This window comes from Pseudopodoces humilis, chromosome 1 (genome assembly GCF_049639895.1).
Source record: "Pseudopodoces humilis isolate 2021_Gansu_Grassland_sample_001 chromosome 1, ASM4963989v1, whole genome shotgun sequence".
NCBI classification, from domain to species: Eukaryota; Metazoa; Chordata; class Aves; order Passeriformes; family Paridae; genus Pseudopodoces; species Pseudopodoces humilis.
In genome coordinates, this window is record NC_142200.1 from 117,442,141 (window position 1) to 117,458,058 (window position 15,918).

The 15,918-nt window shown below is 40.1% G+C and overlaps 1 protein-coding gene across 1 annotated transcript in view; it reads right to left on the reverse strand.

The window, feature by feature from the left end:
• Positions 1-732: 732 nt before the first annotated feature.
• The window catches only part of CHN2 (chimerin 2), a 156,072-nt gene continuing 140,886 nt past the window's right edge, over positions 733-15,918 (reverse strand). Inside the window, exons 9-13 of the mRNA XM_005518917.3 lie at positions 15,466-15,639; positions 13,623-13,700; positions 7,066-7,203; positions 6,116-6,221; positions 733-2,573 (exon numbers count right to left, since the gene is read on the reverse strand). Coding sequence (XP_005518974.2) covers positions 2,402-2,573; positions 6,116-6,221; positions 7,066-7,203; positions 13,623-13,700; positions 15,466-15,639 — 668 coding nt within the window. The 3' untranslated portion in view covers positions 733-2,401. The remainder of the gene's footprint in view (positions 2,574-6,115; positions 6,222-7,065; positions 7,204-13,622; positions 13,701-15,465; positions 15,640-15,918) is intronic.

Below are 15,918 nucleotides of genomic sequence, written 5' to 3' on the forward strand. Positions count from 1 at the left end.
ACCCCAGGTGCAGCAGTGATGGCCACAAGTCCGACACAAGAGATGAAGTAGGCACAGCACAAGGTGGCACTAATGAGGTGTGGAGGTGACAGAGCCCTTTCACCTCCGTGCTCAGGATGCCCCGAGGATGCTGGACGTCGGCTGCTTGGTTAGACAAGTGAACAATTTAATAGATATTTGTGTTTTAAGATGCAGAATCATGCTCATCCCTCTGTGCAACAGATTAGAAACTTCTGCTCCCCGGACAGCAAGTATGGGTGCTCCTAGGCACACTGCCTTGTACTGTCATCAAATTCTTAAGATGGGACATGTGTTGGGGATTCCAGACAGTGAGACAAGCTAAAGCTGCCTGTGTGCTTGAAAAAACAACTCATACTGGAACTGACCAGAAGAAAATAAAGAAAAGCAAAGTTAGTCAAATGTCTGTGTTCAAGAGTGTGGAAAAACACCCTGATGGTATTGATTCTCGGATATTGATTAGATGTGATGCTGGGATCCAATGCTTGCTTGAAGTTTTGCATAGAGGTGGTTCAGGGTGGTCTCTGAAAATAAATGTGTGTGCATGTGCTTGGCTGTGGTAGCATGGGCAACCTAGAGCCAACCTGAAACTGCGACATGCAGTAAAACTCTTCTAAATTTTTGAGCAGGAAAGTTTCCAGCAATGTCAGAATGGTAATTAGCGATTGATTTTTGTTTGGCAGCTTGCCTTGTAGTCAGTGACAGACACCAAAACTCTTTTAACACATTTAATGGGTTTTTTCCTTCCATTTACACCATCATAAATTACAAAGCATATTTCACTTCACAAAATAAAACCATTTCCAGATCATTTTTATGACAGTATTAAGTAGAACATAACCTACAACAAATAGTCCTGTACAAGGCAGGAGGATCTATGGAAGTATTGGGAACTCAGACTATTTACCACTTGCTCTGCAATCTGGGTTAATCTATCTAGCCCTTAGTTATTTCTCTAGAAGACAACAAATTTACAGTCATACCCTCTACCTCTCTTCATTATCATAGTTACACGTATTTTTCAATTTGAATAGAAACATGTGCTCCCTGAAATAATTCAGGAAACTGCATCACTGAGTTACCAAGCATATGATACAAATGATCAAGACGAGGGCGTATTAGAATTTTTTTGTACTGAAAATTGAGTTTGGTAGTAAAGTATGTTGATTTTCTATGCTTGCAGAAACATGTCATGCTGAGAAACAGTTTTAACATTAGGAATAAGTTGCAGTTAGACTACGAACGCTGTAGGTCAATGTATGTGAGGGGAGAAAAATATTAAAATTTGGTAAAAATGAAATTTACCAGCTCCCACATGTCCTACACATTCTTTCTTTCTTTTTTTCTTTTTTTTTTTTTAAAACAAACCATCAGGAAACACATTCGAGATAAATACCTACAACTTTAGCAGATTTACTGTACATTTATAAATAGAGAAACATGACAAAACATAACTCGATTTTTACAGAAAAACCAAATCCTTCATCATTCACCCAAAAAAGTGCTGACTTTCAACAAGGCCAGAAAATATCCAGTGTCCCAGCATCATATAACTTATATATTACTGTGGCATGTGAAACTGATACTACCACCAGGACTTTTAAAAAATTCTTAAGACTGTATTTTACATAGGAGAAAAAAAGAAGAGAAAATACTACATGTTTTGGGAAATAACAAATGGCTAGAAGTGTACAATCCTAGGCCTCTAGTGCCTAAATGCAATGAAACCTAAGGAAAGCTGAAATATGCACAAGAAAGGTATTTTCCTTTAAAACACTTGCAATGGAAGAGGTATGTCAGGTTAATACTGCATTAGTGGCAATTGGTTTCAATATATCATAGCAAAAACGCAGGAAAGAATTATGTGAAAATAATCAATGCACCGCATTGATTTATAGTTTGCTAAAATAAAATGCCATTCTTTCAGCTAGGTAAAGTAAAAATATCTTTATAATATACGTTCTGTTTCACAATTGACATATATAATTATGTCTCATGAAGAAGGAAATTTATAGGTGTATACAAGTAACACTGATTAAGTACCTTTATGCTTCTCTAGCCATATTAAAATACGTTTTGTGTTTCTTAATAAGTTAACAATAAAATTGTTTGAAACTTCTCAAAGCAAATATACATCTGAGGCAAGGCAAAAGATACAAGGTAAGAGGATTTTTTCTGACCTTCTTTTTCCCTTCTACAAAGAGGCATATGTCTATGAGACATAGGCTTTCCCTAAACATTTTGGCATCCATCTGCAACTTTGCAGAAATTGAAGTGCAGTCAAGGAACTCTTCCTTTCTGTTTAAAAAAAATTAAAGAAATGTTGTTTTTTCTTCAGACTAATTATCTTAAAACAAATGGCTTTGAAGATATGCCTCTCTGACTAGAAGAGAACATCTTCATTTTCTATTAGAATCTGCACAATTAACTTCTGGTACCGCATGTCATTCAGTGTAGCAAGGGTACTGTCCTCTGGAGGTCTCATTAAAGTTGGTCCAAACACTATTCCCAGGTTTTCAGCATTCATAAAGTTCTCCTTTTCATGCAAGGTAACCCTAAAATAGAAAATAAAAATAAAAATAAAGTAATCAGTTGCTTACTTCCCAGGAAAAAAAGAATATCTGCATCTTTGTAGTCTTGCTCCACATCAAGCACTGGTATGTAGACATTTTTCACTAACAATTTTTATTTTATCTCAATATAGTAACTGTTTCCACAACAAGTACAAGGCAGCTACGGTGGGACTGTGATTTTTGATGCCTTTAAACACCTCTCATGGGCCTCTTCAGTGATTTTTCCATGTGACTGCTTGTTAGGGTGTAAGAATTAGTGGCTTAATTGCTTTTTAAAAAGCATAATCACGATTTAAATGACGATGTATGCAATAGTCCTCTATGCAGATCTCTGGCAGGTTGTGCTTGGTGTGATCACACAGGGGGTGTGCTCCACAAATACAGGCAAGGATTTTCCTTGGACTACCGATGCTCCCAGACATGATTCCAGCCTGCAAGAACCCAGCCCTTCACATGGATGTTCTGCCTTGCTGGCTGTCTCAGGCCAGCCAGCAGCTGAGTGATTCCAACTACTTGTTACCCTTTAGGAGTAGGCTGAATCCTGCACCTGCCTGGAGAGGTGGCTTGATAAATCGGGCTGCTATAAATACCATCCATCCTTGACAGAGAACAGAGGCACTTCAGGGAAGAGCCCAGGCTGTTTTGTTTGCTGACATAGGTCATATAAGGTAAACAAGAATAGATGGACTGCTTGTGGCTGGAGCAAAGAAAGGCCACCAAGGATTGGCCAAGCTGCAGAGAAGGCAGCCCTGACTGGAAAATCAGTCAGGCCTGCTGGAAAATGCAAGGTGTTCTCAAGGTTTCCCTCCAGTGCTGGATCACATCAGTGTTGCCTGTTTGAGTGACATACTGAGTTCAGTCCTGAGAGTGCTCTTGCACTGCAGTGTAGGACAGCCACAGAGCCTTGATCCATCATGGTCCTTGATCAGTCATGGACCAGACATTTCCTGTGAGAGATACAGCCTGGATAACATTTCACATCTCCTTCATACAACTGCTCTGCCAGGGCGAAGTACATCTGGTTTTGCTGAGGCTTTCCCTAGCCATGGCAATTCCCAGCTGGGCATTGTGAGTGGATTCACTCATGCCATCAGGGCAGCACAAGATCGCTGAAACCAGAAGTACTCTGGTCTTCCCCTGTTTGCAAGGTACTTGTAAAACTTGGTTTTGCTTCTGCTGTCATCTCTCTGCAAAGAATGTCTGTCACAGAAAAATGCTGCTCCTTTTTCAGGACAGAAATCCATTAGTGCCCCCACTCACAGATCTTCTAGCACATATATTAGCTGGGCTTTGCAAGGAGCAAGGACAAACCAAGGCTGTGAAGCTGCAGCCACCTCAGTGCAAGTGTATGTGTGAGACTCTGCTTTCCCTCTGTGCATGCATGCAGCACAGATGTTCAACAGCTGTGCAAAGCTACACAGCTCTTACTAGCACCTCTGTTCAGGAGTGTGGGGCTTGCTGCACAGCTGGGGGGAACACAGAGAAGATTCAGAGCTTGACTGCAATGTCAGTGTGGATGGAGTTGTATGTATTTCACCACAGGGGGGACTGCTCACGCCACTGCATTTCCTTCAATTTTGAGCAAAAAGTTATCAGAAAGGTAATTAATTTACCAACAAACTTATTTTTTGTTGCTGATGTTTTCCTCTGCTGGATTTTCCTGTGCTTTTAACAACAACTCCAGTTTCTCTTCAGTTGAGAAACAGCAGTGGTGTAGAGGCTGTGACCCTGCAGCCCTGACATAGACTCCCTTATACTGGTGCATGTTTTATCCATGCAGGAAGAATCCTAGGGGGTTGAAGCTGGAACTCTGTGTTTAATCTACACAACAGAATAGTCTGAACCTTAATGATTCTTTCCTCTTTCACATTCAGATCTCTCCAATGGATTCTCCGTAGGAACTGACGTGCAGTTGATTTCCATGCAGACGCTAAAAGCTACAATTTGGGAACGGAGAGGAAACTCATTGCATGACTTGCAGATATTTGAGAGAGAAAGCCTGATCAGCACTTCAGACTCTCTTTGCCTCATCAGTAGTTCAGTTCAACAGCTGAACCAAAGCCTGGACGGCAGTTCATGAGAAGGAGGAAGGCAAGCCCATACATGTCTATTAAAAATTTGCTGCCAGGACATGAAAGTACTGATTCTGTGTGCAGGTCACTTTTCTACAGCCTCCACAGGCCTTCTTAAAAGCCAATGTGAGTAGCCATCAGTTGTCCATTCATATGTACTGTCAAGGGTGATATTTGCACATCTCATTTCTGCAGGGTCTAAAAGGAGCCCCTGCATGCCCAGGTAATGTCCCATCAAGGGGAAAAATTACTCAATTGTAATGACCTGAACCAATTCAAATTGAGGAAAAGTCTCTCCATAATGAGAACCTGATAGAGCATGAAATGCATTTCAAAAAAGTTCTCTGATGCAGATTTATGTGAATTGAGGTCTTTTTAGGTTGGCATTAGTACTGCAGAATAGTGTAGATGAAACCCAGGAAGTACTCCACATTTATGACTGTGTTGCAAGTAGTGGGACAACTAGGAAGAGATCAATGATTTTCTGAATAAAAGATCAGTAGCTTTATTCCTCCCTTATCCCTTTTTCTGTTGTTAACAAGTATCAAAGTTTAACCAGAGACAAGGAATAACTTGGGCAATAAAGCCATAAATGGAGGCCTGCTTTGAGATGGCAGCACCATCTGTACTCAGCTTTAAAAACTTACAAAGAAGGCTTCTTGAGGCATGTAAATACCCAAAGCAGCAAAGTAGAGTTAGCATGGTTTTGCAAAAGTTTTGCTTGAAATGAGTGGAAGTGATAGACCCTCTCTGGACCAGTCCTTAATTTTTCTATGTACCTAGCTGAAAACTTGGAAAACTTGGAAGTATACTCCTAAGTACCTTAAAAAATTAAACTTAGGCACTTTTGAAAATTTCGTATGCCTTATGAAGCTTTATGAAGCCCCTCATGGATGTCTTATGTATGCCTAAAGAAGCTTTGGAAAGCAAATGAGGCAGAACATGTTTAAAACCAAGAGAGATATAACTGGGACCCACATTACTTTTACTAGTCATAAAAAAATAGGCCCTGCTTGATTCTTGGGTTACTGTGATGTAAGCAAACAACTCATAAGAGACAGCTCTTTCCTTTTAGGGTTATTGTTCAAGAAGACAAAAAAGGAGGTAAGGGGAGGCAGAAGCAAAGCATGGTCAAGTGCTGCCTCACAGCAGCACATCTCTGGACTACCCATCATCTGGTGTTTTTCAGATATTATCTGCCTTAGAGAAGCGTGACAAATGTCAATTAACTCTTGAAGGGTTTGCAATAATATGCCAGCAAAAGGATCTATGCTATAAAAGTGCACAGCTTATATGCACGTCTACAAACAGCTTGTCTGCTTATCTGTAACATTATTGGTTTAGTGGCAGTGCCCTAATGGAAGCTTTATTAGGACTTTCTGTAATACTTCTCTTTCAAAGCAGAAAATTGCTAAGCTCTTCAAGAATTACCCTGCATGTCAATTAACTCACTTTTTGAGATGAATCATTAGGTATCTAAGTGTCTCGTAGTGAGCAGCAGGGAGTAACATCAACACTTCATGTATTGCTTCTAGTCGTTCATCAGGATTGGAGATTTCTGTAAAAACACCAAACAGGATTAATGTTAATAGGGCTTTCCATGTGTACACAGCAATAAATCAGGAAGATAACTTATTATTATGGAATCATTTACAAGCCATTGACTGTACTTGCAGGGATAAATATTGCACTCATAAATGTGATGCTTATCAGCAACTTCTGCATCCTCAGAAAAAAGGGTTTTAAGAAGAAATCAGCAACAAAGACCACCCAGGAGTTATCCCCATGGTCTATAGCTCTATCTACAGGTCTGTATAGGTACAGTACCTGAGCTTTGTTAAGTGCCTCATAATACTATTCTGCCCAGAAATGTCCCCTTAAAATATTACAAAAGATTACTTCCATTAGCCTTCAAAACCAGATGGGAGTGTGGATATATGACTTTAGGAGGCTATGCTTGAATATGTAGGTTTGGCTAGAGATTGAAATGGCATGAGATTACTTCAAGATTTCTCAATGTATTTAAATATGTAGGTATCAATGATACCTACATATACTGAGCATCAGTGCTCATTTGAAACTGTTTGGCAATCTCTCTAAAAATCCGAGCAGGATTTACAGTATTTTTTTATCTTGACATACAAAAAGACACTGAAACCACACTTTCTGATACTATTAGGTTATTTTGATACCATATATTTACTTTTATTTTTTTAACCTGCATGATATCCCATCTGATGAACAATCAGGCAAAAGCTTCACGCGAATAAAGGACATGGCAGAGAAGGAATGAAGACAGTGCCCATTTTTCCAGGTTTTCTTCTGTCCTCTCCTTTAATGTGGACAGCTTTACGGATGGGAAATGTAAATAAAGGTTGGTACAGATGCTATGCAATACTTACTTGCTGCCTCAATGAACTTGGAATAAGTGTCATAGGTGATCACAGGAATTGGTAAGTCTCTGAAATATAGCTTCAGTGCTCCAGCAATGATGTTTATGTCTGGATAAATACTGGCAGAAATATCAGCCTTGTCACCATCTAGAAAAGGAGGAAGAAATCTGTTTAAAACCACCTTAATTTTGACAGAAGCAAGGCTAGACTTCTAAGTCAGATTTATTGTGTGCAACCCGACAAGAAAATCAAGCTGAAAGTGTTTGGAGGGCTTAAATGAGAATATATTGCTACCAGCTTTACAGTATATCAATGAGGAATGGTAGTTTCTTTATGTTTGAGTAAAAAATTTATTTGCTTGCAGCTTTTGGAGGGGATGGTGATTACAGCATCCACATCTGCAGTGCACCACCTCAAACATACTGTTTTAATATTGGATGAAAAACCATGCTAATAACATATTTCTTGCATTTATCCCATTTATTCACTGAAACAAAGCTATTTAGTAACTTGTTCTGACATCATATTTTCCATCTGCAGATTGGTGCATAGGAGTATGCTTTCATCTCTACTTGGGGAAGGAGAGGCAGAGAGAAATAACATAAATTTCCAATGTCTCTCAGGAGACCAGTAGGAAAAATCAAGAATCATCCAAATCCTGCACATCTTGTACCAACATATCTATAGTGATTAGCTGAAAAGAAAGCTGCCTTATATTTTGCTATCTTCTAATGTCTTAATATTTGACTTATTTATTTATGGCAAAGATCTGAATTTAAATAGACATATTAAGGTATTTAGTTATACAATTATTCTGAAATGTGCATCACAATTTTAAAAATTAATATGTATACTTGTAATGGATGAAATGCTAAACAGATGAATTATGCATCTAAAAAGGCATATATTTTGTTTGCCACAATATAACAGTTAGTCAGAACACTATTACAGAGCACTTTTAAACATGTGAGCTTAGAGTTTACAGGTGTTTCTGGGAAATCCTGGCTTGCAGTGAGTGAAATTACAAAAAATAGCAGCAAGGCAGGATCACTATAATTTTTCAAGTTCAAATGACTACCTCTGTTCTGTACTACCTAGCAGCCTCATACCCACATTTTTCTCCATATCAAGAAATTCTGCTGTCTTCCCTTCCTGGGACCTTCTCTCCTGGTGGCCTTCCAGTAGAAAGATGGTCAAGTAGGGGGTGTGGCTGTCTGGATTTTAACCCTCAGCTTGACCTCAGGCTTCTTGGAGATCAGTTATACCCTGTAGTCCCTATTTCCCACCCTTCAGCTAAGGATACTGTGCTTCCCTCGGGGCAGGAGGTGCAGGTGAGGACCACAGGTGAGTTCTCAGGCAAGGCTCTGCCTGCTTGAACAGCAGAGAGGGGTTTGCTGTGTCTGCCAGGAGGTGCAGGCACAAGCTTGGGCTGCTACCACCAAGGTGCTGACATGTTGTAAAGCCATTGCCTTGCTTGTCTCACAGTAACAGTGCTTGTGGACATGCCCTGATACAGACAGATGAGTGAGGGTGCTTGATACACGGCATCCAGGATGGAGATAAAGGCTTTCACAGCACAGTAAAAGAGTTTATATTGACTGCAGACATTTTATACAAACCTATGGCATTAATCTTGCAGGGATACGTCCTGTCCAATGTATGCACATAATTCTCATTAAAACTAATAGCACTACATGTTCTCATCAAGAGGAGATTATATGCTTAAGTGTTTAAAACAAACAGCCTTTCTTGATGCAGCTGAGCAGTCTGAATACATCCATCAGCATTTAATTTAATACAGCATCAATAAGCCCTAGGAGGATGTTTACACTGCCCCAATCTTTTGTTTAATCCACACATTCCAGGCACGGTAGCATTAGTCTTGTAAAGCTTTGTGTGGAGCGCTCTATTTAATTGATGGACACTGAGCACTCAAAACGCTCCACTGAAAACAGATACCTCCAAGGAGCCAGCAGATATAGCAAAGCACAAGTTTACATCTATTATCCAGGTCACCAGTACACTAAATGGAAGTGTTATTTATTTAGTACTTTTACAAAGCAGCCCAGCAAGCTTCCTTAAAGGGGCATTTTAGCTCGAGGTACTTCAAACTGCAATGTACTTCAAACATACCTCTTATCTACATATGTGCTTACTGTAGGAAAAATTACGAATTCCTGAGTCAAAGATTTTACTCTTCTCTTCAGAGACAAATATACATCCATTGGAAATGCACTGAAGTTTATTTTAAAGTGTGCCCAGCAACACATCTGTTGTAATATACCCTGCACATTTTTACAGCAGATATGCAGGGATTGGTGTGTGTATGTATATATGAATTACATGTGGTTTACATGGTACCTTCTGCATTACCACAATAATTTTTCACTCTTCAATACAGGAACTTTTTCAGATTATGGCTGGTATTTTCAGTATCCTTGCAGCATCCATATGTTAATATAGGGGGTTTTTTTGTTGTTTTTTTTTTTTAAATATTTTGGATTGCAAACACATAGTGAATTTCAGCTTTACAAACCTAATTCTACCCAAACCCCATAACTTCTTCTTCTCTGTTAGTTTGACTCTCAATGTATTTTGTTGCATTATGTTAAAATTTGAATATCTCAAGAAAAATAAAGTTTTTGTTCTTTTCCTTAAAGACTGACGTCTGACTTTGAATGCCATAGAAATTATCAATAGTTCATTGCAGAATAAAATAGAATAAGTATTACATTCTTAAAGCCTCACCCATGCCCTCTGAATACTGAATTAAATTTTATTTAAGTTCCTTTCCTGCTATTTTTTTTTTTTAATTGCACAACCTTTACCATGCTAGCATGCTTTTTGTTTTTTCTTGGACTTGGCATTTGACAGGTTTTCAGCTACACTGGCAAAAGGGTATGAATTATGATGCCTCTAAGTACTCATGTAATATTTAACAGCATAATATTTTTAGCAAGTGTATTGTACCAGCCAGTTGTACAAACAAGTGGGGGGACAGAAAGTGGTGGATCCACAATGGCAGTTTTGTGGATAAAACACACAATGGGTGCTCTCTGGATGCCCCGCCACAGCTCAACAATGCTGACAGAGAGCAACTGTCATTCTACAGCACCAACATTCACCAGATTAAATAAATCCACATTATTCCCCTCCTTCTCATTACAAAAATCACTAAAATGGAACATTGTCAATGCCTCAGAGAGCCTAATGCTAATTTACAGTAGGGGTATTTACACTTGGGATTTGGAAGGCAGTTTAAATCAGATGAGGACCAACTTCACCCTTTTTTAACACCAACTATCACAGCTACATTTGGCCCAAGTAATATTATGTGGGATGTTATTCTCTTCCGGAGATGGTAACTTTTTTCTGCTCTTGCTGTAATTCTTTGGAAGCACCAAGTGACTGCCTCTTTGTCAAGGCAGAATTAGTCAGAGGGCGGGCTGGCTGCTCTTCATTGCACTCCTTCAGCTGCACATGAGACCAGCAGGAGAGGTCCCCCACGGCCAAGTCAGCTCCCATGCCTCATCCTGCTGTATCCTGCTGTATCCTGCTGTCTCCTGGCCCCTGGGGCTTGATGAGGAGCTTGGAACCAGAACACTTGATGGCATTATTTGAAGGATGCATCCTGTGCATTAAAATGGGAGGACTTCTTGCCTGTCTCTTTTCAAACCCTTTTATTAAATCCTGTATTTCTGGAGATGCAAAAGTGTCCTGGAATTTTATCCAGGTGCCTGGGGACTGACTCAGGAACGATGGGCAGGGAAGGGCCTCTGGAATGCTGAAGTGCAATGTTCAGCCACCGCAGGTGCCTTCCTGTAAACCCTGCAACTTCCATTTATAAAACTAGCTAATGTTTTTTATCCCTGCTCTTACTAGAAGGTTGTTTCAAAGCCTTGCTTTCAGATGGTTAAAAAATGGTCCTTAAATTGTTAAATGAAATTTATTCCTGGCCAGTGTACATCCTCTAGTAGTGTGCCAAGACTATCAATTAGATTAAAGAGTTCTCTTCTCTGGTTCATACCCCTGGTCTCAGCATCTCCTTTGACTATCTTCCCTGCACCAAAAGTCAATTTCCTGTAATTTTAATTTTCCTGTCATTTACATTTTTTTTACAAAAAAAGTTAATTTCCTGTAGTGAACGTGGAAACATGAATTCTGTAAAACCCTTACAAACTTCACTTTCTGGACAGAAAATTGAATTTGAACAGAAAACTTCTTGAAGACAAGACCTGCCATCTGGCACTCAGATCCTTTCTCTCCCAGCTCCTTCACCTGGGACAGAGAACTGGGGTAATCCTCATTCTTGGGGTAGTTCACTCCATACTACTCTGGCTTCTAGTACTAGAAGAGTTAACAGGGCAACAGAAAAGCAGTGTGTTCCTACCTGTGGGGCTGGGGTGCAAAAGAGAGGGTGGCATCCCTGTCTCTGTAAGGATCTGACAGGGAAGCAAGCCCTGAGCTCTCAGGCTGGAAGTGTCTCGCCAATTCGAACTTCTGCCAGCTGACAACCACCTTCAAGCTGCACAGCCCACAAGTCAGAACAAAAAAAAAAAAAAAAAAACTACTATTTTGTTTTTCTTTAAATCCTTTCCTGTAAAAACTCAACCCTTCCTGTTTTTCCACCCCAGTTCAGGGAGAAAACGTTTTCAAAACAAGAAAGTGTTGAAAGTTGTCAGCTTCTGGTCTTTGCAACACTCTAGTCCTCTAGCCCATAACAGGATTATGTTCTTTATTCTCCTGCTTTTATCCATGCCTTTTTGTTCATGGCAACACTCTTTCCTTTCATAAAACTATTAAAAAAAATGAAGACACAGATTTTGGTCAATTTCTGCCCAATGGTCTTCCCTACAACCTTTGTATACAAACTCTGTATTTGCTTTCTTTGTTTTCATGTTTATCCATGCTTTTTTTCCTTTGGAAATACAATACTGCTAGTCACCTCCCTCTTCCTGTTTCTAGGTGCTGCTGCCTTTGTAAATCACACTTTCTTCCTTGCTGTGGGAAGGAAGTGTGTATTGCCATCAATTATGCTGGAAGTATACTTAATAAATAGGCAATAAACTGAAGTGGTTCAAAGCATTTGCAAAGGAGCTACAGCTGAAGCAGTGTCGAAGTCATGCTCATACATAAATTTAAATCTGCCTTCTTCCAACTCTTCCCTCTACAACCTGTGCTTCTCCTTCTGGGTTTCATCCAGGTTGGTACACTTAGAAGAGAATGAACACACAGAAAAGAAAGGGTTTGCCAGGCCAGATCTACCTGCAGGGAGCAGAATGGGACCTGTGAGGACTGTGGCACATCTGGAACACTGTCTTGCCATGATAGCAGTCATGTCACTGTGCACCCAAAGAATGGCTGATCCATGGGTGTGTATGCATATGTTCCCAATTGCAGCATCCAACATATTTTAAAATATGTATTATTTTTTAAAGGGTATTTCAGGATGAAAACAGCCAGTTTGGAAATTCCTTGCTGGACTTTCTTTACAGAGATGTCAAACATGAGATGGCATGACAAACTGCCTCCAAACAAGAAATGTTCAGGCACAGCAAGTGTAAGATGTGCCACCTGCAGACCCTGCTGGCTTGTGCAGCCTCCCCTTGAGACCCCACATCTCCTCCCCATGGGCCATGGGGACCCTCAATCCCTGCCTGAGTGACATCAGAGCTGTCTCTAGCTGCACCATGCTGGTGTGGGGCCATCTACCCTCCTGGTCACTACCCTGACCCACAAGCTGACCCTCTGGCTTGACCTGGACCTGTCTTGTGCCCATGGACTTGTGACCTATTCCCTACCATGGCAGAGGCAACACCTGAAAAAATTAAGTAGGAAGGAAACCACTATTTACAGGAAATGAGAACAATACTCGTATAACTTCTCAAATGTACTTGCAAAGGTATTTTCTATTGATTGAGGCCCTACCCTGTGCTCACTTACATGCACACTTCAAGTTAGTCCTGTGTGCAAAGACTGTGTGCACAATCAGAACCAACATAATCAGCTCAATCTGTTCAGAAGGGCTATGAGGATGGTAATCAGTCAGTGTTTTAAATGTTAGTTTTTTAATATGCTGTACAACCGGTCTCCTCAATGCCCCTCTCGTTTGTTGTGCAGAGGCAATCATGTGAGCAGTGGTGCAGTGCTTTCTACAAGGCTACATGCAGAAGGACTTCCCAGTTGGAGTTTCTGGTCCTTAAACTCATAAATAGGTTATTGTGTTGTAAAGCACTGAGTCTATTAAAGACAGGAATAACAACTTTCCCCTGGTACCATCTATGCTCATGCTTGAACTAGGCTAGGTTGAGCAATCATTCAGTCCCCCACTTAAGCTTCTACACACCAATACATCACATTTAATTATTCCTTCCAACTATGAAATATAATTTCTTCTTATGAGAAGGACTACAGATCACTTTAAACTCAGAAAAGAGGGTACTTTCTGTACTTCTGCTTATATGTCAGATTCATTTCCATGGTACATATATAAACCCTGAAAGATCTGAGATGTCCTAGAACTGAAAGCTTAGATTAAAACTGTACAAGATTAAAAAATGGTGTACCTCGATCAAAGGCCATTTTCACATCTTCAATGTGCTCAGTGAAGCCTGAAACTCTATAGAGGCCCTCAGATTTTAAACCTGAAACAAAAAGTTCTTGTTAACTTAGCTTCAGTAATCAACAGATACTTAGGCTTGAGAACAATAATTCAAGAACAACAGACCTACTAAGTGAAGCAAAATGTTATTTGTAATGTGAAACTCTGGAGCAGTTAAGGAATGATCACAATGATGTTAAATTTTGTTTTTAAAGGATTAAAGCATTTTAGAATTTATACTTTCCAATTTTTTTAGGTACATGGTTGATTTGATTATCTTAGAGAAAAATATTGCAATTTGCTAATGGTAAGGCATGTGATGTTATTATGATTTATTCACTTTATGTAGGAGATTTTCCTGGATTTAGCTATAATTAATAAAGCTTTAGAGGTCTCCGTTCCTTTTACCAGTTGCCTAATGATAAATAGCAATGCAGGTAAAGGACTGCCTTTCCCTATGAGCACAATTTGTTCCTGTATTGCAGTCTGCTTTTACTTATACACAGCTGATAGATGTAATAGATACAGATCTTCCCCACATCAGTACATCCCTCCTACAGCTCTTTCACCAGCAGAGACCTGCTCACTTGCACAACTCTCCCCCCACTGCTCCACACCAACATGAAATGAAGGGCAGCTCAGCCGAGTCACACACACATTATTCATTTCAATCCCAAAATCCATTATTGTAACTATGCACTGTGCTAACCTACTTGTAATTTCCAATATTCTTTGTCTTCTTAAGAACAAAATCAGAATCTTTCATAGTTCTATGGCAATTAAGGAAAGAAATATAAAGATGTTGAAAAAACAGAGAGCAGGCAGCAGATTTTATCTCAATCAATAAATGTAGAAGTAAGTGATTAGATCTCAAATGCAATGTAGCTTCTCGCTATATCATCAGAGTAAAGCTCTTCTGTCTTAGTCCATACTATTCTTTCCATTTGTCCCTGCAATGATGATATAATCCTGCTAGAGCTTTACAGTGCAGTGCAGGGGATTTGCTAGTAAGTCTTTGAGTCAATCCAGTAGACGATGCGTGGGCTTGAAATCCTATGGCTAGTATCAGGGTGTTGCTATGCAGATAACTGGGATGCCATGAATTCAACATTACTAGAAAATTTGGCTTACTGGGCAGCACAACATGCACATTTGCTATCCAAAGGAAAAACCCATGAATTTTATGAAGGGGACACATGATTATTGAAGAAGGTATATTTTTTCCTTCAATCTGGCACACATCTGTTTACCAAAAACCTGTCACAAGCTTGAGTTTTGGCTGTGATATGCTGCCTGTGCCACAGGATCCATCAGTCAGGAACTGAGCATCATGAGAAACCCCGTGAAGCTGGTGTCCTACCACAAAGCACCACAGCCCCTGACCTCACTTGTCTGAGTCACTTCCAGTCACTCGTGTTCTCCTGCCCACAATGTCGGTAAAGGTTATTAAAAATGGATTTGATGTAAACTGATTACTCTGAAATTGGATGTGTCCCTAGGTACATTAAAATAATGAAAAAAGACACGTAAACATGAACTTAAAAGTTCACTTTAAAGTTCACCCCTTTCAGAAGTGTAACATAATACATGTTTTGACATGTTTTCAGAAAGCATTTCAGGGAACCGCATTAAGGAAGGCCATGATTTAATTTTACTAGCTAATGCAAAGCAATGTATCACCTACACTAAAAAACCCCTTTTCTCATCCTGTCCTTAGTGTGCATGAGCACAGCACCGTGTCCTAGGTTAGCACGTAATTCAGGTCATCCTCATTTCGCTGTGTCTGCTGCTCTCCCAAGCACACAAACCTCTTGCTTCGATCTCCCGGATGCAGGAATCCACCACCATGGGCCTCTGGGTGTTGTGAGCCTTCACCAGCGTGGTGAGATCGCAGCAGTAGACTCGCTTTATCCTCTTGAGGTCTGGCTGGCAGTCGTTGGGCACGTATTTGGAGCACTGCTTGTGTACGTTCAACCCGCAGTCTGCAAGCAGAGTTAGCCAGGTTAACTCACTAATTAATTAGTACTAATGCTGATAGGTCTTGTCTAACAATTTATTTGCCTGGTCCTCATCAAGTGAGGGGCACAATTTCCCCATCAGTGAGGAGAGATAGAATAGTGTGGAGATGAGAAGGATGAGCATGAAAATGTGTAAAAAATCTCATGGTTGGAAAAGTAAACTCCAGCAGGGTTGTCAGAAAGGTGTAAAAAGTCTGGATGTCCCTTACAATCTGAGCTGAAGGAGACTGCTGGTGCAGTCTG